The sequence below is a fragment of the Equus przewalskii genome, chromosome 10 (genome assembly GCF_037783145.1).
Source record: "Equus przewalskii isolate Varuska chromosome 10, EquPr2, whole genome shotgun sequence".
Taxonomy (NCBI): domain Eukaryota; kingdom Metazoa; phylum Chordata; class Mammalia; order Perissodactyla; family Equidae; genus Equus; species Equus przewalskii.
The window spans coordinates 21,328,805-21,350,688 of record NC_091840.1 but is presented as its reverse complement, the minus strand read 5'-3'; the positions used below and the strand labels follow the sequence as shown (position 1 = coordinate 21,350,688).

Below are 21,884 nucleotides of genomic sequence, written 5' to 3'. Positions count from 1 at the left end.
GTTCAGTGCAGGGAAAGAGCAAAGGACCAGGAATGAGAAGACTTGGGTGTGAGTGAGACCAGCTGTGAGACCTTGGGGGTTGGGGGGGAGTCACTCACCTCCCTAACCCTCAACTTGTCTCGCTGCAAAATGAGGATCAAGAAACCTGTTCTGCCTCTCTCTGGGTTTTGGCGGGGTCATATTGGATAAGACATAAGAAAGTGCTTTGTAAATGGTAAAACGATGCACACATCATTGACTATTTCTCTTCTCCTCCTCTTCCCCAGTGGACAAAGGGGATTTAGTAATGGCAGGGGGTGGGTTGACCTTCTTTGGTGATTCCCAGCCATTAAAATTGCTAGGGTCCTCAAGCCATTTTCGATACTATAGAACTTTCATTCTTTACTTTACCCTTTGTGGCATAAATTCTAAGAAATTGTTCCTCTAGTATAAACACTCTCTCATTTCCTTCAAGGAAAGAGAATCAAAACATTGGGGTAATTATGGTCCTGTCTTCCTGCTGACACAATCTGAGATGTGGCTTCTGTAAAGCATAGTAGTGAAGAGCGCAGTTACTGGAAGCAGACTGCCTGGCTCTGAATCCTGGCTTCACCACCTAGTAGCTGTGTGACCTTGCGCATGTTACTTAACCTCTCTTAGCCTTAGTTCCTCATCTGCAAAATGAGGATAACAATAGCATTGGCTTTGTAGGATTACTGTAAGGATTAAGTGGGTTTATGTAAATAAACTTATCTACTACCTAGATCAGTGCCTGGTCACAGTTAGAGCTTGATGAATGTGAGCTTCGATGACAATGATGACGATCATGATAAAGATGGTGATGATGAAGAAAAGTGATGATTGTGGTGGTGGTGCTGGTAGTGATGATGGTAATGATGGACTGTTTGGTTTCCAGGAAAGCTCTTCACACCTCCCCAAGTATAATGATCCCCTCTACCCAGTATTTCTTCCCAGAAACCCAAACCACTTCACACGCGCACACACACACACACACAAACAATGTCTCATCAAAGCTCATATTTTAATTACAAATGACAGTCAGGACATTGAATGTAAACTTAAGAAACACAGGTCAATCACCCTGGGGCCCCATTGACTCATTTCATGTCACCAGAAGAATCCCTCAACCATTGAATGACTCACCTTCTCTGCTCCTTAAATGGGAAGAACAATGCTTGCCTGCTCTGTCATGGTGCAAGAAGAAGTGGGTTTATTTGTTGTACAGCTTTGAACTTGTTGGACGAAAGGAGCTACTTAAGTACAAAGGAAGAGTCAAAGGTGTTTGGGCCAGGTGCTAAATTAAAACTAATCAAGATTGCTCTTTCTTATTGGGACCCACTCTTGGGTGAGTGCCTCAGGGATGTGTCACCCCCACTACCTCTATGCTTCTACACTTGGGGAGAAGAGCTGAGGCTCGGTGGAGGGGAAGGGAGGGAAGGCGTGACAGCCTCTGACCCCTCCAGAGCTTCTTATGATGGAAGTCCTGCTGCCTCCCAAGCAAATCAGTCCTGTCTTCACAGACAGCGGCCACCAGGGAGGACTCTGGGCTTGAGAGCAGCTGGAGGCACAGCAACCAGGCCCCAACTTAAGTTCTGTCCGTCCTTGGGGCTTGGGACTGTGGTCACTCCGGCTCCGGGATGGGCTGGACTCAACAACCATCAGCTGGACTTCGCAAACTTCTCAGCAGCTACTCTGAATCAGAGAGTTCACGGAGCAGAGAGCGAAGACAAGAACCAGCTCCTAGAGTTGGTCTTTTGGCTCCACTTTAACACTTGTAGTTTCACTGACAAATAAGACCTGGAAAGAAGGGAGTCATGGAACTTGGGGGCTAGAAGACCCTCTACCACCATCTCATCCAGCCCCATCATATGCCTGAGTAACCGCCCCAACATCACCCCGAGGCGGTTATAAAGGGCCTGCTTGAACGTCTTCAATGATGGGGAACTCACTGCCTCCCATCTTTGGCCAGCTCTCATGCTGCTTTCTGGAGACACGCTGTTCTCGCCCATGGCTGCCTAAATATGGAGCCTCTGGTTCATGTGTCTATTGTCTGCCAGGCAAGTTCCAAGTGAGGCAGCTGCCAGAAGGACTTGCGAGTGGAGCCTGTGCGGGAGCTTGAGTGGGTCAGTTAGATTGGCCTTTTCTAGACTGACAGTCTGACAGGCTCAGCAATTACCATCATCAGAGCTTTGCAGTTTGCAGGGGAAAGGCTCTATCTCAAAGGGACGAGGGATTCCTCACCCAGGGGATCTATCGGGAGAGTAAGGCCAATCCCTTCTGCAGAGTGTCTGGCCAGTCAGGGGCTCACTCCCCAGATAAACTCCCTTACCCGTGGTTCTCAAACTTGAGTGTGCGTAGAATCACCTGGAAGGCTCCATAAACCACACTGCTTATTCAGAAAGTCTGAGGTGTGGCCCAAGAATTTGCATTTCCAACAAGTTCCCAGGTGATGCTGGTCCTCCTGATTGGAGGACCACATTTATAGAACCACCGCCCCAAAGCTTCTCATGTTGAAATTTTTCCCCTTCAAAGCTTCCAAAATATGGGCTTTGGATCTGGTTCAAAGAGGCCGGGCTTCAAGCCTTGATTCAGCCACCAGCTGAGAATAGTAACAGCCACACTCTCTTTGCAGGGTTTTTGTGGGACCCTGTGTCAACAAGGTCGGTAAGGCCCCAGCACGGTCCTTGTTCGTGATGAGCACGTGATCACAAAAGCTTACCTCAAATAGAATAGTCTAGGGGGGCCCGGTAGAACCTCTGACCTGAGTTTTCCCTTTGCACAAGGACCAGAGGGCTTCATCCAGATAAAAGGGGGTTTTATTTAGTGTCCGTACTTTCAAAGTTCTGTGAGTCTGCCTCTAAGTAGGCTTGGTCGGCTCAAGAGTTGGGTGTGGCTCGTCTGTGCCATTTTGCTGCTGTCTCATTTGTAACCACGGTCCTCACTGGCTTTGCCGTCTTCCGGAACCACTCTGGTCAGTAAGCCACAAGCCCAGCTGCTCAGGGAACAACCGGCTCAAGGAGCTCCCAGCAATGCTCTCAGCGTGGGCTGGAGAAACTCAGACCACCAGGCACCGTGCTCCTTATGCTGCAGAAGTGACGTTTATTAGCGAAATGAAAACAAGGTTACCAGCCGCATCTCAGAGAGACCAGGAGGCAATAGAAGAGAGAAAAATGGAACACTCCAGACACTGCGAAGAGAGGAAGCACAAATCCAGGGGCCAGGAATGAGCCGCTGGACTGGAAAGCCCATCGACGGAGAAGCGCTGCCGGCTGGCTGAGGCAGAAAGGCCTCGGGGGCGGGCCTGGAGCCCGGAGCCTGGAGCCAAAGGGGCTGCAACAGTGCCCGTGTCTCAGCACCTCACACTGAGGAGGAGGTCAGCGTCGAGGCAATGAGCAGGGCCCACAGGTGGCCCGAGGAGGCCTGGAAAGGCAGGGAGAGCAGCAGGGAGAGGCTGCAGGGGCTGGGCAGGGCGTGCTGGAGACCGGGGTCGTGCACGGGTTGCAGGGGAGCCTGCAGAGAGAACAAAGGTGTCTGAAACATTCACATGAGAAGTGCATGAAAGACAAAAGTATGTAGACACTTTAGAATTGGAAGAGCAAAAGGGGATTTTAGACCTTAGAGGTTCCTCTAGGCCTAGAAAGGGACAGTGACTTGCCCAGAGTCCACTGTGGAGCTGGGACCAGAGCTCAGGGTGCCCGTGTGCAAAACCAGTGTTATCTGCCACGTGGAAAGGAATGGGGCAGAGAGAAAGGCTGGCAGAGCGAAAGCATGAGCCACTCTCTTATTTTAAACACAGCCCCTAATCTTGCTCCTTATTACTTAAAGGGGTGTGCTATCCATCTTACTTTTTTCACAGCACTACTGAGGAACTAAAATGAGAGAACGGGGGAAATGCCCCTAGCAATATTTTTAAATGCTGAGTAGGAAGAATTCCTGGTACTAGAATATTTCTTCCAGAGAGAATTTAGCAAAACCTAAGTGCACTGGGCTTGCAAGTATTTTAGCCCCTGTGGGAGTGACTAGTATCCAGGAGCGTGAAGTCATCGGCCAGATGGACGGCATGAGTTGAAAAGCCCCTGCACACCTCCTCTATGTCCAGGCAGCCCACCAGGCTTACTAGGTAGCAAGTTTGTCCCCAAAGATGGAGTCTGCCAGGCCACCCCCTCCTTATAGGTCATTCCCAATAAGAGGTTTCTGCTTTTACACACGATGTTGACACAAACAACATCAGGGTACGTACTTGCAGTCCTCACTCTCCAGAAGGTTCATATAGGTGGCGATCTCGCCCTCCAGCTGGGCCTTGACGTCCAGCAGCACCTGGTACTCCTGGTTCTGCCGCTCCAGGTCCGCCCGGATCTTGGACCGCTGCTCCTCCACGTTGCTGATCAGGCCCTGCATCTGGGCCAGCTCGGTGCTGTAGCGGGTCTCGGGCTCAGGCAGGAAGTTCTGCAGACAGTCTTTCTGTGATACCGGAGAAAGGGGGAAGCAGGTTAAAAATCATGGATCCCTGCCCTCAGCCTCTTCAGTAAGACCATGACACCCCAAGACATTGCCAGGGCCAGAGAACAGTCCAGCTCCCATTAGCAGTGTCCAGCAGGAAGAAGTAACAACGTGCTACGGCTCTTCATCGTAAACCTTGGAATAAGTTTGCAGAACCTCCCTCATCAGGGATAATGTTCATCCCCTCAGCATCCACATCTATGAGAAAGTTCTTGCAAAAGCAGGGAAGTCAAGGATTAAGCTGTGTCCCTTGTCTGTATTTAAGAGAGGCGCGTCCTGAACCCGGGGACGCTCATGGGAGTGGGAGCCAAGCTGAGGCTTCCATGAGCACAAAGGAACTCACCAGTGTGTGCTGAGCCTGAAGCTCCACCTCCAGGGCGTTCACGGTGCATCTCAGCTCCAGGATCTCCGACTGGCAGCACCGAAGCTCCTCAGAGCAGGATGTGGCCTGCAGGCTGATGCCTTCAGACTGCAGCACAGGGGCACAGGGACACGGGATCACCTCCCTGCCCGTGCGGTGGCCGGGCTCCCTCCCTGCTCTGCAACATCGCCCTCACCTGAGCTGGGAACCACTGTTCCACGTCGCGGCGGTTGGTCTCCACCATGGCCTCGTACTGGCACCGCACCTCCCCCAGCACCCTGCCCAGGTCCACGGGGGGCTCAGTGTCCAGCTCAATCCGGAGCTTGTCCCCCAGCTGGCACTTCAGAGTGTAGACTTCCTGTGGGCATAGGAGGAGGGCGTCCCATTCATGGGGCCCCTGCTGCCCTCCATCCAGAGCCTCATCTCCCACTTCCCATCCTCCACAGCGATTTCCCTGAGCTCCTGAGGACGAGGCACTGCCTGCCCCAGCCCAGCATCTTCCAGAGGCTATGGAAGAAGAGCAAGCTCCCGCTGAAAGCCAGAGCTCACCTTTACGGCTTGTGAGGCTCAACCATGAAGAAGGGCAGCTCATCCCATGCAGAAGGAAGAGTCTCATTTCTTACCCCAAATGAGCCTGAATTCACCCCTAGAAAGTCTTCAGGTCTCACACAAAGGGCCGCATACGTGCTCATGGTTCTTCTTGAGGCAGAGCAGCTCCTCCTTCAGGGACTCGAGCTGGGCTTCCAGGTCACACTTGGCGAGTGTGAGGTCGTCCAGCGCCCTGTGCAGGCTGCAGACGTCGGCCTCCACCAGCTGGCGGAGCGAGTGCTCCGTCTGGAACCTTTACCAGGGCAGGTACAGGAATGGTGTTAGAGAGCAGAGGGGGCCCCAGGACACAGTTTACAGCGTAACTCCGCTGGCCTTCCCTCCACAGTCTAATTGTGAGTTGCCATTTCCTGCGTAGTGCGCTCACAGCCCACAAAGCAACAGGGTGTTCCCACTCACTCAACACTAAGCACTTCAGACAAACGAGGCAGAGGGCCAGTGCCCTCATGGGCTGATGGCCTAAAGGAAGACAGTAGAGTGACCAGGCCAAAGTGTGATCACTCCAGACCCTCCTCTTGCCACCCGCTACTGAGCCGGACGCTGGACTCTCTCTCGAATTAGAAGTCAAACTGCCAGAATGGGAGGAAGGAAGGGCTTTCTTTTGCTTAGAGGAGTGAGGCTTCCACGGTGCCCTGAAGAAAGACGATAAAATTTAATGCCCCTTCCTGCTCCCAGGTTGCGCCTTCTCAGCCAGTGTAAACCCTGCGACCTTCACCTGCCTCCATCGCGGGCAGTGGAGCGTGATTTCCGTCATGAATTATTAGTGCTCAGAGATTGGTCGAGCTGCAGTGTGGAAACGTGTCCTCACTGAGGCAGCAGAGTTTTGTAGGAAATGACCTTGGGGTAGGAAATGTGGCCCAGGTTCCAGTGTGGCCACTCAATAGCCATGTGACTTCTGGCAAGTCACCTCAATGCTCTGAGTGAGAGATGCCATCGCTGCCCTGCCTGCCTCACCAGGTTCTTCTTACAACAGAATCAAGTGGACGGTGCATTCTAAATCATGTTATAAACTACAAAAGCTAAAAATGGCAGAGGGGTTGTTTTTTTAAGATCTTGGGCATAATGCCCTCTGGCTTCCCCTGCTGTCACTGTTGGTTTGGGATCTTGATCAATGAGATCTCTGATGCTAACTGCATCACAAGACAGAAGTCAGGGCAGGTATGTGGCTGCTCCCCCTGCCTGTCCTACCCCAACTCACTTGGTCCTGAAGTCATCTGCAGCCAGCTTGGTATTGTCTATTTGCACGACCAGCTTGTTGTTCTCAGATTTGATGCACAGGATCTGAAGAGAGAGAGAGGGTCAGTGATTCACTGTTCCCAGAGCCATCTATGGCCTCGAGTCAAAGGAAGTTCCATTGCCTGGGATTCAAACGACAGCATCCCCATGGACAACACAAACTCCCAAACATATAAGAGGTGCTGGTGTGGTGCAGGAGGGACAATGTGCAAGAGGATTTCCCCGCAAAGGCTGAAGGCGTAGAGGCAAAGGACCTGGGAGATGAAAGTGGTAGCAAATTGAACATACAACAAAGACTTAATTTTATTTTGCCAGCCATGATGCTTAGCCTGATATAAACAAGAATATCTGGAATCTAGGCCACAGAACAGTGGGCTGGTTATTCAGATAAGGTGGGACCCATTCTTAATAAGAAGTCCCTTACGCTAGCTGGTCAGCCTCCCCAAAGGAGTTCTCTGAATCTAGTCAGATTTCTGTGGCCCCTGTTCTGACATTCTTTGTCTTCCCATCTCTAGAACTAAGATGTAGGCTCTTAAGAAGCATTGCTTTGGTAATCAAAGGGGACAGCAGATATGCATGAGAGACCAATGCTACTGATTGGATCTACACTGGCTCATAAAGGACATTAGCACTTGCTCCCTGTACTGCACCAGAAGTGCGGTTGCATGTTTTTGCAACTACAATTTAAGAATTGTAAGTACTGAAACCAAACAGACGCAAACTCAGAATCCTGGAGAGTCGAGTCCTGCACCTCATCCTTTGCACAGCCCCATTCACCTCCACTGAAGAGATTCTCTTCCCGCAATCCAAAAGACATTGCAGCCCTGGCTGTTTCTACTGCCAATCCAGTCCCTGAAAATTCAGTGCAAGTGTCAGTAATCATTTTTCCTAAAGGACCAGACAGTAAATATTTTAGGCTTTGCGCACCATGAGTCTCGGTCACAATTACTCCATTCTGCCATTGCAGCACAAAAGCAGCCATAGACAATACATCAATGAATGAGCGCAGCTGTGTGCCGATAAAACTTTGTTTATAAAATCAGGCAGTAGGTCGGGTTTGGCCCTCAGGCTGTAGTTTGCCAACCCCTGATCAGGAGCACCAAAAACCTCACCTTTCTGCTGGGGCTCCTCCATGGTCCGGAAATAGTTCTGGTAGTCCGGGCACACGCTGGACTCATCGCATTTGCTCGACTCTAGGATCTTGGTCTCCAGCTCCACGTTGTCCCGCTCCAGCTGGCGCACCTTCTCCAGGTAGTTGGCCAGGCGGTTGTTCAGGAACTGCATGGTCACCTTCTCATGGCTGTTCAGGGTGCCTTCGCCGTAGGTCCCACAGATGCCAATGTTGCCAGGAATGTCGCAGGTCCCTGGCAAGGGGCAAGCAGCGTTGCAGCTGTGGGGCAGACAGAGGCTGGGTCGGCCCAGAGGGGTCGTCCCCACGCGGACTCGGTTAGCATGTGCCAGGGTGGCTGAGAGGCACAGGGAGGCAGCCTTGGCCTCTGGCACGTGCCCACTGAGGAGAGACCTGCAGCAGTTGGAAGACATGGTGCTAAGAGGCCAGACCCCTGCCTTGCCCACGGCCGGATTTGCCTGAAGCTGAAACCTTGCCTCTCCTCTAGACCTTATATAGGCCTGTAGTGGGTGGTGGTGCAAGAAAACTGGCATTTTCCTCATTAATATTTATGTTGATTCTTGTACAATCACTCTATTAGTCAGTGATTTCGTCTCCTATAAAGAGTTAATGAGCTCATGAAAGAGGCCTTGACCCACATGGGAGGCTTCCATCACTGCAGGGTCCTTGAAAAAGAGAAAACAAGGTCTTCTTTGAGCTGCCCACATTCTGCGGCTATGAATTCTTTCCCCTCTGTCAGCTTATGTCTGTGAAATAATCAAGAACAGAGACTCCTAAAACTTCCTTAAAGTCTCTCTTGCTCCAGTATCCTTTCCTACCTTGGAATGTTCCCGTCCTGACAAAGTCTAAAATATTAATCAATCAGGCATCCAGGAAAGGGAGAGACCACAATTCGTTTGTTTCAGCAGACATGCACGGGAGGGCCCAGGGTGGGCCGCTGCCTGCCTGGAGGGAAGGACTTAGATTCCAACAAGAGGGATAAGAAAGTGAATGACCTTGATGTTACAAAGGCAATAAGAGACAGTATTTAAAAATTTTAAAAATAAAAGAGCTGTGAAGATTTTCAGTAAAAGAAAGCACATTGAGAGACCAGAAAAAATCTTCACGGAATAGGCAACATTTAAAATGTGTTGAATGGTGGTTTCCAGGAGGGGTTGGGGAAGAGAGGATCTCTCATAGAGAACAAAACGAACAGAATCAAATGTTTTTGGGAAATGGAAAATTTTCTAGCTGCGTTGACACTTATAATGAAGACACATAGGCCAGCACTGGAAAGTTACGTTTAGTCCAGGTTGTGGGAAGCCTTGAATGCTAGGACCATCCCATATATAATCTTCAGTTAGAGGCAAGTCAAAGATAGAGATCTGGCCCGGGAAGCTGACTCTCCTCAATATGAAGGAAAATAAATATCCAGGTTCTGTTTGAAGGAAAGTAACAGAAAGAGGATGGAATTTTCCTGTATAAATATTAGGGGGAAACACAAGGCTAGAACAATGAAAGAGAAACCTAAATTCCAAATTGATGTCGGTGTTTGAAAACTGAATAACACACTTTTCAACAACTCATGGGTCAAAGAAGAAATCAAATCAGAAATTAAAGTATTTTGGACTGAATTAAAATGAAAATAAACATATCAATGTGGTTTTGGTAATTAAGACCTTTTCTGTGCAAATGTGAAACAGATAAGCAGTTTTGCAAGTTGGGAAAAAACTTGTGAATGAAACTGGATTATTTGTGATTCCCAAGAAATAAAATTGTGTTCCCTGCTGTTGGAGTCTATAGGCTAATTAAGGCGGGCAGTGATTAATACTTTATGGTGTCTGTTCTCAGGGCCTCCCCCTCCTTTCCAGCATCTTCCCTTCTTACACATCAGTCCTCTCACTGACTGAGTCCTTCTTGGCTTGTTTAAGAAGATGCACCCTTAAGAACTTTGATTTTTCATCTTTTGAAACTTCTTGCGTTTCTTTGAAATGCACCTACTTTGATTGTCCATTACTTAGGGGACTCTAGAACAAAATTTAAATTTCCTTAATCTTCAGACACACTCAGAGGATCAGAAGCTTTATGGCCTCCTCAGTTCCTAAAACAAACAAGCCAGTGGCTAGTCATTCCAAAAACCCTGGAAAAGAGCAGCCAACCAGCTTCCAGGCTGTGCTAAGGAAGACGCTACTTTGACCCCATTCCTAAGATGAATGAATTCACCAGGAGGGCCTAGAGACACCAGTGCATTTTTTGGCTGGCTCTAAAACATGGAATCTCCAAGCCAAAGGGATCTCGAAGTCCTATAGTCTAGGACCCTCTGGCATTAAACCTCTTCTGATGACCTTCCTCCAACTCGTTATCTAGTCCACCACTTTCCAGAATGGCCCATTCCATCATTGGCCAACTTGGAGTCTGTGGCTCAGTTTCCCAGGCTTTGTACAAGACACTGGAATCAAGAGATAAAGAACAGCTAGCTCTGCCTTAAGGGGCCTGCCACATAGGGGATTGTTAGAAAGTTCTTTAGGCAAAGACAAGTCCACCTCCACGTTATTCCTGCCTATTGATTTCTTTTGCTCTTTCATTTATTCTGTAAATATTTATTGAGCACCTACTCTGTGCCAGACAGGCACCAAGGCTGGACACTGAGGGTATGTTAGCAAGTTTAAGTCAGAGAGATTGTCCTTTACTTTCTAGTTCTACCCATGGGGTCCCACAGAGGATAAATCCAATCCTTCTGCCACCTGGCAGACCATCAGCTCCTTGTGACTGATGCGCAGTTTCTCTTCTCGGTTCTTTATTTAGCATGGTTCTAAACCCTCTCGCCATCCTCAGTGTAATCCTCTGACTACACTCCTCGTAGCTTGTATCACTCTTAGGAGGGTGCCCTAGAATGGAATTTCTGATAAGTTCGGATCAAGAGGCTGCCACGAGATAGCCCGGCAAAGCTTCTTGCTCTTGTGTCAACTCTGTTGGTACAACGACTCTATGTACAGATGTGGGCAGTTTTCACCAAGGTATGGTTCACCACCGTCAGTGACCTTGTCCCAGTGACTACTCCAAATGACCCAATATTCATGAGCTCCTGTCACAGAAGAGCCCTCTCAAGGCACCAAGGGGCAGGGGGGCATGCAGAGATGAGTCAGAGAAATTCTCACCTCTCAAAAAGCTCAGAACAGGAGAAATAGGTCATGTAACCCAGAGGAAGGAGAGGTCATGGAGAGTCAGAGATGTGGAAGGGCATCAAAGAGACTTGATCTGGAGCTTGGAAGATACGTAAGACTTGGACAGGCAGAGAGACAGAGAGAGGGTTTTCTAGACAGAGATGAGCACAAACAGTAGGAAGCAGAAATGTGCCTGGTGGGCTCAGGAGGAGCAGGGCAGCAACCTCAGGAATACAAGATGCAGCCAACAGAGGCCGGCCGGCCCTGAGGGGCGGGCCCCAAAAGAAACAAATTTCAATGACTCAGAAATGTAGACCTAAAGAGTCAAAGAGTCAAAGAATTAAAGCATGTTAAACTGAAATTATGCTAATTTATGCTTGATTTATGCAATTTATGCTAGATTAATGCTCCTTATATTTTCATTACATCTACACTGGTGATTCTCAAACTTTAGCCTGTTTCAGAATCAACTGGATGGCTGGCAAAAATGCAGATTGCCAGGCCCAGGGCCAGAGTTTCTGATTCAGTAGGCCTGCAGTCAGCCCGAGAGTCTACATTTCTAGTAAGTTCCCAGGTGACACTGAGGCTGCTGGTCTGAGGACCACACTGTGAGAACAGAGCCGTCGCTCTACAGAAATAGACGAGCTTTGACTGTCACGCCATGTAGGTGAAGCGCGATGTAACAAAACAGTATTTAGTTCAGGAGGAGCCGGTGTTTGAATGACCGCATTTCAAATCTGTTGTTTTCATTTTCTTCAACATAAAAAGAAGGTTTTGTTTGTTTTCCTGGTTTGCTCTTCTTCGCGGAGGTTTGTTTCATGAGAACATCTAAGACAGAAGGAGAAGGGAGGGACAGCAGGGGAAACCTGTGCCGTGTTTGTCAAGCCTGTGGTAAGAAGCCAGTCCACATGAAGACAACATTTGCAGAGGACGGAGAAAGGTCAAGAGAGTGAGATGCACTAACATTTACCATATGCTTGGAATCTCGCATGGCGCTCAACATGCAGGATTTCATTTAATTCTGCCTCTCTCTCTCTCATACACACACACACACACACACACACACACACACTCACTCACGTCTATATATTCAAAGTCCTTATACCCCACCATATTTGACTACCTACTATGTGCCTCCGGGTATTGTGCCACATGTTTTATATATAATCACCTTTTAATCCTTACACTGCAAAGGAGTTTCAAGTATCATGTTGAAGAATAAGAAAAACAAAGCTCAGAGCAGTTAAATAACTTGTCTGAGCTCACAGAGCTAGAAAGCACAGTCTTTGAAACATCAGCTCAGGGCTGCCAGACCCTTAAGCCCAAGTTCTTTTTGCTCTACCAGGCCACCCACGCGCCAAGCCCAGGCCCCCAGGCAGCAGCCACAGACATCCAGTCCATCCATTAGATTCATTCAACAAGTGGGTGCCAAGGTCTTGCTCTGGGCCCCACATTTGTCTAAAGAGCTGGTGAAATACAGCAGAAGGCAGATCAGAGTCCTCTGGAGGCTTTCGAGCAGACAAGAGAGATGATCAAAGTAGCAGTTTAGGAAAATGAGTTTAGTGTGCAGGATGCACCCTGGGGTGGGAATGCCGGATCTCCACTTTGCAGGCTCTCTAGTACGAATGCACTGCGTAGTGTGTAATATATAGCCCAGACATGTTCAACTACAGAGCGAAGCGCTGGCGGTGTATGCAGGGTGAACTCGGCACAGGAGAGACAGGGCAGGAGGGGGCTCTTACACGAACCCTGACAGCATGTGATGGAAACCAAATCCAGCCCCCAGCAGTGCTGCCAGGAGGGAAGGGACAGAGGGCAGAGATGTTACAAAACGACTCTACCGAAACTCTGCAAGGCTGAGCAGATTGTTGTATTTGGGGTCAAAGGAGGGAGGGACAGCAAAAGTGTCCTTGAGGTCACCCCGAGGTTCCTAGGACAATAACGTGGTGGGAAGGGAAGTCAAGGCAAAAAGCTGGCTCAGGGGGAGAAGCTGAGTTCAAGCTTGCAGAGTGTGAGTGTAGCTGAGTGGGACTGCCCCCCCGGTGGTCAGAGGTCAAGGCTGGGAGCCAGGAGAGAGCAGCCCGGGCTCTTTGGACGCGCTGAGAAATTCTCCCGAGCTGCTGAGATTTCTTCCACCTGGCAGGCAGGCAGGGCGGTTGAGTTAGCTCAGGGACTCATACCTGACAGGAGTGGGAGAGTCCCCTCCCCCTTGGCACAGGGGAGGTGGCATTGGCAACCTCCAAAACAGGTGACAGGGAAGATATTTTCGTTGGAGCAAGTGTCCTATGAAAACAAACACAACCTGTATTCTACATGAGCTGGCTTTTAGTCATGAGATGAGTTTGTGAAAGTTAAAACAACATTAAGCGAGGAGGTGAGGGGTTTTTCTGTGTTTATTAAACGGCAAGGCATGGTTGAGAAAAAGGTTGAGAACAGAATTAGATGAAAAACAGACAAAGGAAAATGGTTGAGTAAGATGAGCTCGTGGAGGTTACTACCAGCGGCCATCAGAAGGGAGGGATTTGATTTTGTTCTTAGTCAGGAAGATGCAGCGAAGATGATGAGGGGAAGGTGACGCACGACCTTAGGTATCACACCTCATGGACCGCAAAAAAAACAGTGTCTAAATTAAAAGTGCGCATGTTCTGGAAAGTCAGGAATTCCATCTTGATTTTCTTGGCTTCTCGGTATAGACAGTGGTGGGGACAGAAATGTGGGTCCTTTCCCAGAACACTCTCAGTGACTGCCAGCATCTGCCCCCAGGAGCCTGCACTAGCCATCCTACTCCTTAACACTTTGCTGGGATTGGGGGGAAATAGAATTTGGAGTTGAAAAACAGGCGATAAGAGGAGGGGCCTAGAGAGACCCATGTTACTATGTGAAGCCTGGAAAGAAACACTATAAATCAGCACGTAGGGAGTGCAGCGCTGGGAACCAGGGCTAATGGGCTTAGAGCTTTCCAGGGGGCTCAAAACTGGATCTGGTCCCAAGCCAAGGGAGCAAAAGCCTCAGGGGCAGGAAAATGATCAGTCAATCCGGCTGAACTTGTTATGGGCAAAGCAAAACCAGATACAGCATCTAGGGCCCACAGCAGTCCAAGCCGTGAGGGTAACGTGACGCAGGGAGGGAAGAGAGGAACATAACCTGCAGACGGGAGACTCACCCTGTAAGAAGAGAAGTCCTTGGATTTGGTGCCAGAGGGAATCCTGAGCCCTCAGATAGTAACAATGGATGTGAGTAAAACCACAACATCCAGATGCCTGGGCCGGGCTGGTTAGCCACCTGCCAGCCTCCCTAGCCTGCAGTCCCCTTGTGTCTGAATAGCGTTTCCTGCCACAACTGGTAGCCATGGGGGTCCCATAATTAGGGTTCATTCAGGGAGTGACCTGGCCAGGTAAGCAGAGGACAGGTCAGATTTTCATGGCCCCATCACATGAAGGGGTCATGGCCACTCCTTAAAACATATGACTTTTAGGGGTTACTTTTTAGAAGGAAGCCCACAAGAGTCCACTGGGCACTCTTGTCCTATGACAGCCCAGAGAATGCTTTTTGGATTTTTGTTAGGCCACTTGGAGTGAGAAACAGCTCCGGTAACAACAGTGGGTAGTTTTCATTATTGCTTATAAGCGGACAGGAGTCTGGCCAAACTTCCAGGCCACCAACCTGGGAATATTTGGCCCCTGATGCTGCTGATGGTTCTGCTCCCTCCTCTTTAGCTCCTCTTTCCCTGCAGGAGAAGACTGTCCCTGCTGGTTCCCAGGGAGCCCCATAAACCGATATCCATTGAGCATCTTCTATGTGCCAGGAATATTTTATAGATTGTCCCTCAACAACAGTGAGAGGGAAATACAGGTATTCTAATTTTACAGCTGAGGAATAGATCTTAAGAGAGCGTCTTCACTCAGCTCGTGTCACAGAGGTGGGATTTGAGCCCAGGTCTGCCTGAGTCCGGTGCACATGCTCTTTCCACCATACTATGCTCCACAAAGAAGGACCGGCTTTGCATTGGTCTATGGACCAGGGTACATGGGCAAGCTGAGATCTGAGAGCTTCACTCTTCTAGACACACTCAGCACTTGCCAAAAGCCACATTGTGCATTGACCAGCACAGCATGGAAGGAACACAGCCCGGGTGTTGTTCCCCTTCCACTCTTCCACCAGGTCTGGCTGTGAACCATCTTGGCCTGTGTCAGAGCCACGTCCAAGAGGCAGGGAGGCACCCAGAGCTCTCATGACAACTGCAGTCCCCTCTACCAGCACTTGGAAGGCAGCAGCAGAGGAGACAAGCATGCACATCAGTGGCAGTGTCTCTCTAGAGAAAATTCCATCCCGGAAGAGGGCCAGGACCAAGACAACTGTCCCCAGGGCCCAATCTGAGCCTCCATCTCTAAAAGCAGGTGGGAATACTGTGCCTCCATGAAGGGGCCAATCTGAATAAGAGAAAAAACTTGGTTACTTGGCCAAGGCGGTTCTCAACACAACCTCCCTCTGACTAGATTGGAACTCTGAGTTGTGCGATTTTGCTGTTGGACAAAATACCAGGAGGCTGAAGACGCCAAAAGCACGGTAGGGGCATGTTGGTTCCGAGGTGTTCTGAAGGAATTCAAACTTGGCAACCAGCGTGGTTTCCTTTCCTAGTCTCTAGGGATCGCTGGGCAAGGCAAGGACACATCATCCAGAGGCTAAGACCCCAGTGCCCCAGAGAGATCCCGGCAGCAACACGTCAGGGCCAATGACCACCTGAGGGCTTGAGGGCCAGGCACCCCACAGACACTGCCACACACAGGAAGGATAGCACTTGATACAGGAAGGAGATTTATTGACCATTTAATACAGGAGCCCAATTACATTTTAGGAGATTTTGAAGCACTGGAATAGAACCAAAATCCCAGAAGAGACACTGGGGAAAAAATAGCAGCTTAAGTGGAAGATAATTGTAACATTGCAAAAAAAAATCAGCTTAAGGCACAAACAGGAAGCCACTGCTTGGAGGGTCTGCTACCCTTTGATTCAGTGGAAATGGCTTCCTGGGAAGAAGACCAAGTAAGGCGAGGGCAATCCCAGCCCCGCTGCAACCAGCGCCAACCTCCCGCACAGGACTCAGACTTGCAGAATCAGCTCTCAGCACTGGCTCCACCGGTGGAGGGCGGCCCGCACCGTGGGCGAAGGGCGCAGGAGGCAGGTGTAGAGCAGGGGTTGCAGGGGAGTCTGCAGGGAGAGAGAGAAGGAAGAGTTAGACACAACCAATGGAAAGATGTCTCAGTTATGGGCGGAAAGGGCGAGACCCAACGGGTAAAGAACAGGTCTGCCACCGACAAGTCCCCCTGCCCAATGGAATCCACATGAGCAGTCCCACATCCACTCTCGTCTGTGTCTTTGCTCATCCAGGAATCCTCTGGAGGGACTTGGCTCAGGGACCCGGTTACTATTTATGTAACATCTGTCAACAGTGCAGTCTGCACACCCAGGAGGCCTGAATGAGTCACTAAGCGAGCGTGCACGGAGAGGCTTGCTCTTTACGGTGAGATCTCCTCCCACAAGCACTGCACTTTATCTCTGAGGCGTCGCCTGACAGTCTGGTATGTTGCTTGGCCAGGAACTGCCTAGATCGCACGTACTTGCAGTCCTCGCTCTCCAGAAGGTTCCGGTACATGGCGATCTCGCCCTCCAGCCGGGCCTTGACGTCCAGCAGCACCTGGTACTCCTGGTTCTGCCGCTCCAGGTCCGCCCGGATCTCGGACAGCTGCTCCTCCACGTTGCTGATCAGGCTCTGAATCTGGGCCAGCTCCGTGCCGTAGCGGGCCTCGGCCTCACACAGGGAGTTCTGCAGACCGTCCTTCTATAAGGGGAAATGATGGGGTAAGAGACACAGGTGACCTAAAATTCAGCAGTGAAAATCACGGCCACACTCACCAGGTGTGGGGCAAATTCTAAGAATTCGTAGGACATTCCCAGAGCTCTGGAGAACTCGCTGTCAATATGACCATCACTTTTCCCAAAAATATCTGACTTGAGGAACTGTGTCATGTTCATCTCTGTATCCCTAATACCTGACATAAAGTAGACACCCACTAAAATCTTATGGAATGAGAGCCTGAACCACCACATCTTATTCTAAAAGAAGTGGAGTTGACTTTTAACAGGAACAATTTTTCTGGGTCAAACTAACCTTGACAGCAAGGCATCGCCCCCGGGGAGAGAGGGACTCAGATCCTGAGCTCTAAATTACTGTTAACAGAACTGACTAGTGAAGTTTCTAAAATGTTGCTCCCAGGCCGTGGCCTGCGGCGTTCACAGCGCGGTGAGGGTGAAGGAGGACCCTACCAGGTTGTGCTGGGCTTGGCGCTCCACCTCCAGGGCGTTCACGGTGCGTCTCAGCTCCAGGATCTCCGACTGGCAGCACCGAAGCTCCTCGGAGCAGGACGTGGCCTGCAGGCTGATGCCTTCAGACTGCAGCACAGGGGCACAGGGACACGGGATCACCTCCCTGCCCGCGCGGCGGCCGGGCTCCCTCCCTGCTCGGCAGCATCGCCCTCACCTGAGCTTGGAACCACTGCTCCACGTCGCGGCGGTTGGTCTCCACCATGGCCTCGTACTGGCACCGCACCTCCCCCAGCACCCTGCCCAGGTCCACGGGGGGCTCAGTGTCCAGCTCAATCCGGAGCTTGTCCACCAGCTGACTCTTCAGACTGCTCACTTCCTGCAGGGACAGAAGGACGGACGCCCTAATGAGAAAAGGGCTTTGACAGAGCAGGTGGCACCTGAAGCCCTCCCCTGACAAGCAGCATGAGGGGCGACCCCACACACACGCTCTGACAGGTCTTGCCCAGGATCCAATGGGAAGAGCCCACCTGGAGACCTTCCTAAACTCACAGGGCAAAACTCTGGGGGACAAACTCCCACTCTGCCACATCCCACAGAGTCAGCCTGACTCTCAGACCCAGATCAACCCTTACCCTGAGGCCAAGTGAGCCTGGGTTCTAATCCTACAGCCACTGGGTAGGAGGGGCTCCCTTTTCTGCCCAAGGCCCTCCCTCGTGAGTCTGCAGCCCACAGAACCAGACCTGCTCGTGATTGCTCTTCAGGCAGAGCAGCTCCTCCTTCAGGGACTCCTGCTGGGCCTCCAGGTCGGCCTTGGCCAGGCTCAGGTCGTCCAGCAGCTTGTGCATCCCGCACATGTCCGACTCCACCAGCTGGCGCAGGGCGCGCTCACTCTCGTGCCTTCCATCACAGGAGGTGCAACACTAACAAGATGCCAAGGAGAGCCCCTCTCGGCTGCCCCCGGTTCCCACCTCCTTCACCAACTTGAATCCTCACGTGTTCACTGAGCTCGGAGATGAATTAGACACAGCTGGGCTCAGAGGTGCGCTAGACACAGCCCCTCCTCTCAAACGGCCTATGATAGTGAGCATCCACAGCAGTTCTCGTTTTTACCATTGTGCACTGAGGCAACTTTGGTTCAGAAAGATGAACTGACTTGCCTGAGGTCATGTATCTTAGGACCCAGTGCGGGATTCGTGCCATTGCACGAGCTATGGGTTGACTAAGATAAGCAATCGCAGGTGCCTGGCCATTGATTGGCTATGCCTTGTGTTGGGCTATTTTTCCATCTCTCACCTTTGTTTAATGGAAACACCTAGGACCCGAGGGCTCCATACATAAATCGGGACCCTGACCCATGTGTAAGCCGCTCCCCTGACTTACACAGGAAATTCAGTGGCCATCCTTGCTCACTTATTGTTGAAATCCCCTTATTTTGCTCCTGGTTAATGAACTCCGGCTGCCTCATTACAACCATTTTTGAGAAATAAATGAAGGAGACTTTACCCTGGGCTCTGCCACACATTTCATTTAATGGTGTCTTTTCTCACCCGCCTTCTATTAGTTTGGGTTGTAATAAAAATGTTTTAATTTGGGGAATTTAGGAAGGAGGAGATAGCTCAGTACTTCGCTCGTTCAGCAAGCTTTTAGGCATTGGGACAGGGTGGAGGAAGGAGTCGCTCTGAGCCCTCTTTCGACCTGACTTACTTGATTCTAAAGTGGTCGGCAGCCAGTTTGGCATTGTCAATTTGGATAATCAGCCTGGCGTTCTCAGCCTTGCTGCACAGGATCTGAGGGAGACAGTTCACACACAAAACATCATACTCCGGACTCCAGCTCTACGAGTGACGGCTACATTCATGCTCAAGAGAATCCAAGAACCCAAAGCCCCTTGAGCCTTCAGTGGTCTTTTGCCTGCCGTGCCTTTCCGCCTTCCTCAGACCCAGCATACCCCAGGCTGCTCCAAGCCTCACCTTCTGCTGGAGCTCCTCCATGGTCCGGAAATAGTTCTGGTAGTCCGGGCACACGCTGGACTCATGGCATTTGCTCGACTCTAGGATCTTGGTCTCCAGCTCCTCGTTGTCCCGTTCCAGCTGGCGCACCTTCTCCAGGTAGTTGGCCAGGCGGTTGTTCAGGAACTGCATGGTCACCTTCTCATGGCTATTCAGGGTGCTTTCGCCGTAGGTCCCACCGGTACCAATGTTGCCAGGAATGTCACAGGTCCCTGGCAAGGGGCAAGCAGCGTTGCAGCTGTGGGGCAGACAGAGGCTGGGTCGGCCCAGAGGGGTCGTCCCCACGCAGACTCGGTTGGTATGTGCCTGGGTGGCCGAGAGGCACAGGGAGGCAGCCTTGGCCTCAGCCCCAGGCTGGTCCCCAACATCACTGGAGCACACGGAGACATTTCTGGCTCCAAAAGTCCTGGTGCTGCCCAGACAGTGGGATGAGCTGATGCAGGAGGAAGTCATGGTGTTGGGCTGAGGCTGCAGCTGGGAAGGCCAAGCCACTGAGTGTGGTAACCCCCTTCCCTCCTGGCCCTTTTACATCCAGCCCAGGTGGGTGTTGCTTCAATTCTTGCACCTCACCTCCCTGGTTCTCTACCTATTGCTGTGCTGTCATCCTGTTACGCAGATGTTGAGTTTGCCATTAGGAGCTCCTCACCTCATGAAAGGAATGTCTCGGCTCTTTGATATCAGCTTGGCTGTTGGTGGGAGGACAGAAGCTTTTTATTACTTTTTTAAAAACAGAAGTCCTTTTAGCCATCAGATGTTTGTACCTTGACACGGTTTGGCCTCCTTGTTGACGTACCCACACTGAGGGCATGACTATTCCTGTTGGTCTTTGAAGCAGCAGGAGAGACAAACCCCTGTGACTAGCGGGGCTTACCTGAGTTAAGACTAAACGAGCGTCCCCTATACAGGGAAGAAACTGGGTCTTGGTTGGTAGATGTTATGGGTTTTGGTTATGAAGAAGTTCTACGTTTCTTTTTTCTTCATCTGTTCGTCTTTCAGACTCACTTTGAGGGGCAATAAGACTTCGATAGGTCCCTTCATTCAATGCCTATCTCCTGGCACATCCTGTGTGCCAGGCTCTGACCCACACACCTGATGTACAACTGGTCAAGCATGATATAGTTCCTGACCATCAGGAAGCAGCCACAACTTGGATAGCCGAAGGGGTTCTATATCAGGGGTCTGAGAAGTTCAGCAGTATGAGAGTGGCCTTAAAGACCGTGCCTGATCTGGACCAGGAAACGTGAACTCAAGAAGCCAGAAACAAGAAAAATGAACAACAATCTTTTTGAATCCCAAATAAGAACTTGGCCATGAAACTCAAAGGGCATTGAGTTATCAGAGTCACTGTGGGTCCTCCTCCTGCCTTACTTCCTTGATTCTAAAGCCTGTTATCAAGCACCTACCATCTGTGTTAGGAGATTGATCAATGATCTTATTTAATCCTTACTACCTTCCTGTGAGATGGATACTCTTATCTTATTTCTTACCAAATAAAGAAATAAATAAGGCATTGAGGACCGGAGATGTGAAGTCATTTTTCTAAGATCAGCCCTATTATAAAGAGGCAAAGCCTGTTCTCAGTATCACTTTCTTTCCATTCCAGAGCCTATTACTGTCCTCTTCACCTTGACCACCACATCCCTCACCCCACCCCCCGGCAGGAGGACAACTCTGTCATTGTCAGAACTAAGAAGGATTATAAGGCCTAGAAACTGGGCTAGAAGTTGAAATTAAGAGATAGAACAAAAATCTGACATTCTGCATTCTTCTTTGTGTCTCAGAAAATACAGGTGTTGTGGCACCTAAGCAATAAGGCAGGGTTTCTCCAAGGACCACGCAGGACGATGGCCAGGGGAGAGCTGTCTCCAAAATGTAATACTGCATCGCAGACCCTACTAGCTCTTCATACTGGGGAACCAAAACAGCTGACTCCTAAGGTCCCAGAGGTTTTTTCTCAAAATTTGTGACAGGAGATAGAACTGAGAAAGGCCTGATGTAGAGCGAGATCCCCAAGGATGATCACTAGATCTTTGAGAAAATGAAGATTTGCCAGTTCTCTGAGCATCAAGCAAAAGCTGAACAGATATCTCTACAGAAACCAGACACATACATGTGAAACATAGGCTATTGGAGTTCTATCAAGAAGAAATACAGAAGTCGAGAATTCTGTCCAGTTGGGTATCCCGGGAAAGGTAACCAGTGGTCACCTCTGGCCTAAGAGCTCCTCAGAGCTCATCTGTGAAAAACCCTTTACAGGCACCATAATTAGAAGACGTTACCTGGCCAGGCCATCTGTCCTTCAGAGGCCTCTGGGTGTGACCTGCATAGTTCACATCTTCAAACACTCCTTTGTTACTCTCCTCTGCCTCATCACATAGCGACAAGCTTCTCTATAAACCAGGGAACTGGACTTTTAAAGCCATTTGATTTGCTAAATAGAATCCATTTTTGACCTTATTCTCTGGCAGAATTCATTCCATTGGCTAAAACCCATGATTTCTTCCATCTCAAAATACACACTTCTTACTTCAGAACATCCTTGCTCAAGCGTTACATGTTTGGAGGATGCTCCTCTC

At 50.1% G+C, this 21,884-nt stretch overlaps 2 protein-coding genes and 1 long non-coding RNA gene across 3 annotated transcripts in view; 1 reads left to right on the top strand and 2 right to left on the bottom strand.

The window, feature by feature from the left end:
• LOC139074043 (uncharacterized) overlaps positions 1 to 21,884 on the top strand; it is a 49,293-nt gene that overhangs the window by 2,927 nt on the left and 24,482 nt on the right. The window lies entirely within an intron of this gene.
• On the bottom strand, positions 1,003 to 9,592 carry LOC103565504 (keratin, type I cuticular Ha7-like). The gene is made up of 7 exons (XM_008541572.2): positions 7,811 to 9,592; positions 6,666 to 6,748; positions 5,546 to 5,702; positions 5,058 to 5,219; positions 4,844 to 4,969; positions 4,241 to 4,461; positions 1,003 to 3,510 (listed from the first exon to the last, which is right to left on the bottom strand). The coding sequence occupies exons 1-7, from the start codon at positions 8,372 to 8,374 to the stop codon at positions 3,375 to 3,377; spliced, it is 1,449 nt and encodes a 482-aa protein (XP_008539794.1). The 5' UTR covers positions 8,375 to 9,592; the 3' UTR covers positions 1,003 to 3,374.
• Positions 15,778 to 19,935, bottom strand: LOC103565505 (keratin, type I cuticular Ha8-like). Its single transcript, XM_008541573.2, has 7 exons — positions 19,270 to 19,935; positions 19,004 to 19,086; positions 18,040 to 18,196; positions 17,514 to 17,675; positions 17,300 to 17,425; positions 16,594 to 16,814; positions 15,778 to 16,183 (listed from the first exon to the last, which is right to left on the bottom strand). Exons 1-7 carry the CDS (start codon positions 19,759 to 19,761, stop codon positions 16,090 to 16,092), a joined length of 1,335 nt encoding a protein of 444 aa, XP_008539795.2. The 5' UTR covers positions 19,762 to 19,935; the 3' UTR covers positions 15,778 to 16,089.

Excerpts from the sequence above, each read along its gene's own strand:
- LOC103565504 (XM_008541572.2), bottom strand. The coding sequence starts at position 8,374 with ATGAGGAAAATGCCAGTTTTCTTGCACCACCACCCACTACAGGCCTAT. Across the intron at positions 5,703-6,665 it reads GCAGATGACTTCAGGACCAA|GTTCCAGACGGAGCACTCGC; the intron begins GTGAGTTGGGGT and ends GCCCTGGTAAAG. Across the intron at positions 4,970-5,057 it reads AACAGTGGTTCCCAGCTCAG|TCTGAAGGCATCAGCCTGCA; the intron begins GTGAGGGCGATG and ends CCTGTGCTGCAG.
- LOC103565505 (XM_008541573.2), bottom strand. The coding sequence starts at position 19,761 with ATGACTTCCTCCTGCATCAGCTCATCCCACTGTCTGGGCAGCACCAGG. Across the intron at positions 17,426-17,513 it reads AGCAGTGGTTCCAAGCTCAG|TCTGAAGGCATCAGCCTGCA; the intron begins GTGAGGGCGATG and ends CCTGTGCTGCAG. Across the intron at positions 16,184-16,593 it reads CTGGAGAGCGAGGACTGCAA|ACTCCCCTGCAACCCCTGCT; the intron begins GTACGTGCGATC and ends CTCTCCCTGCAG.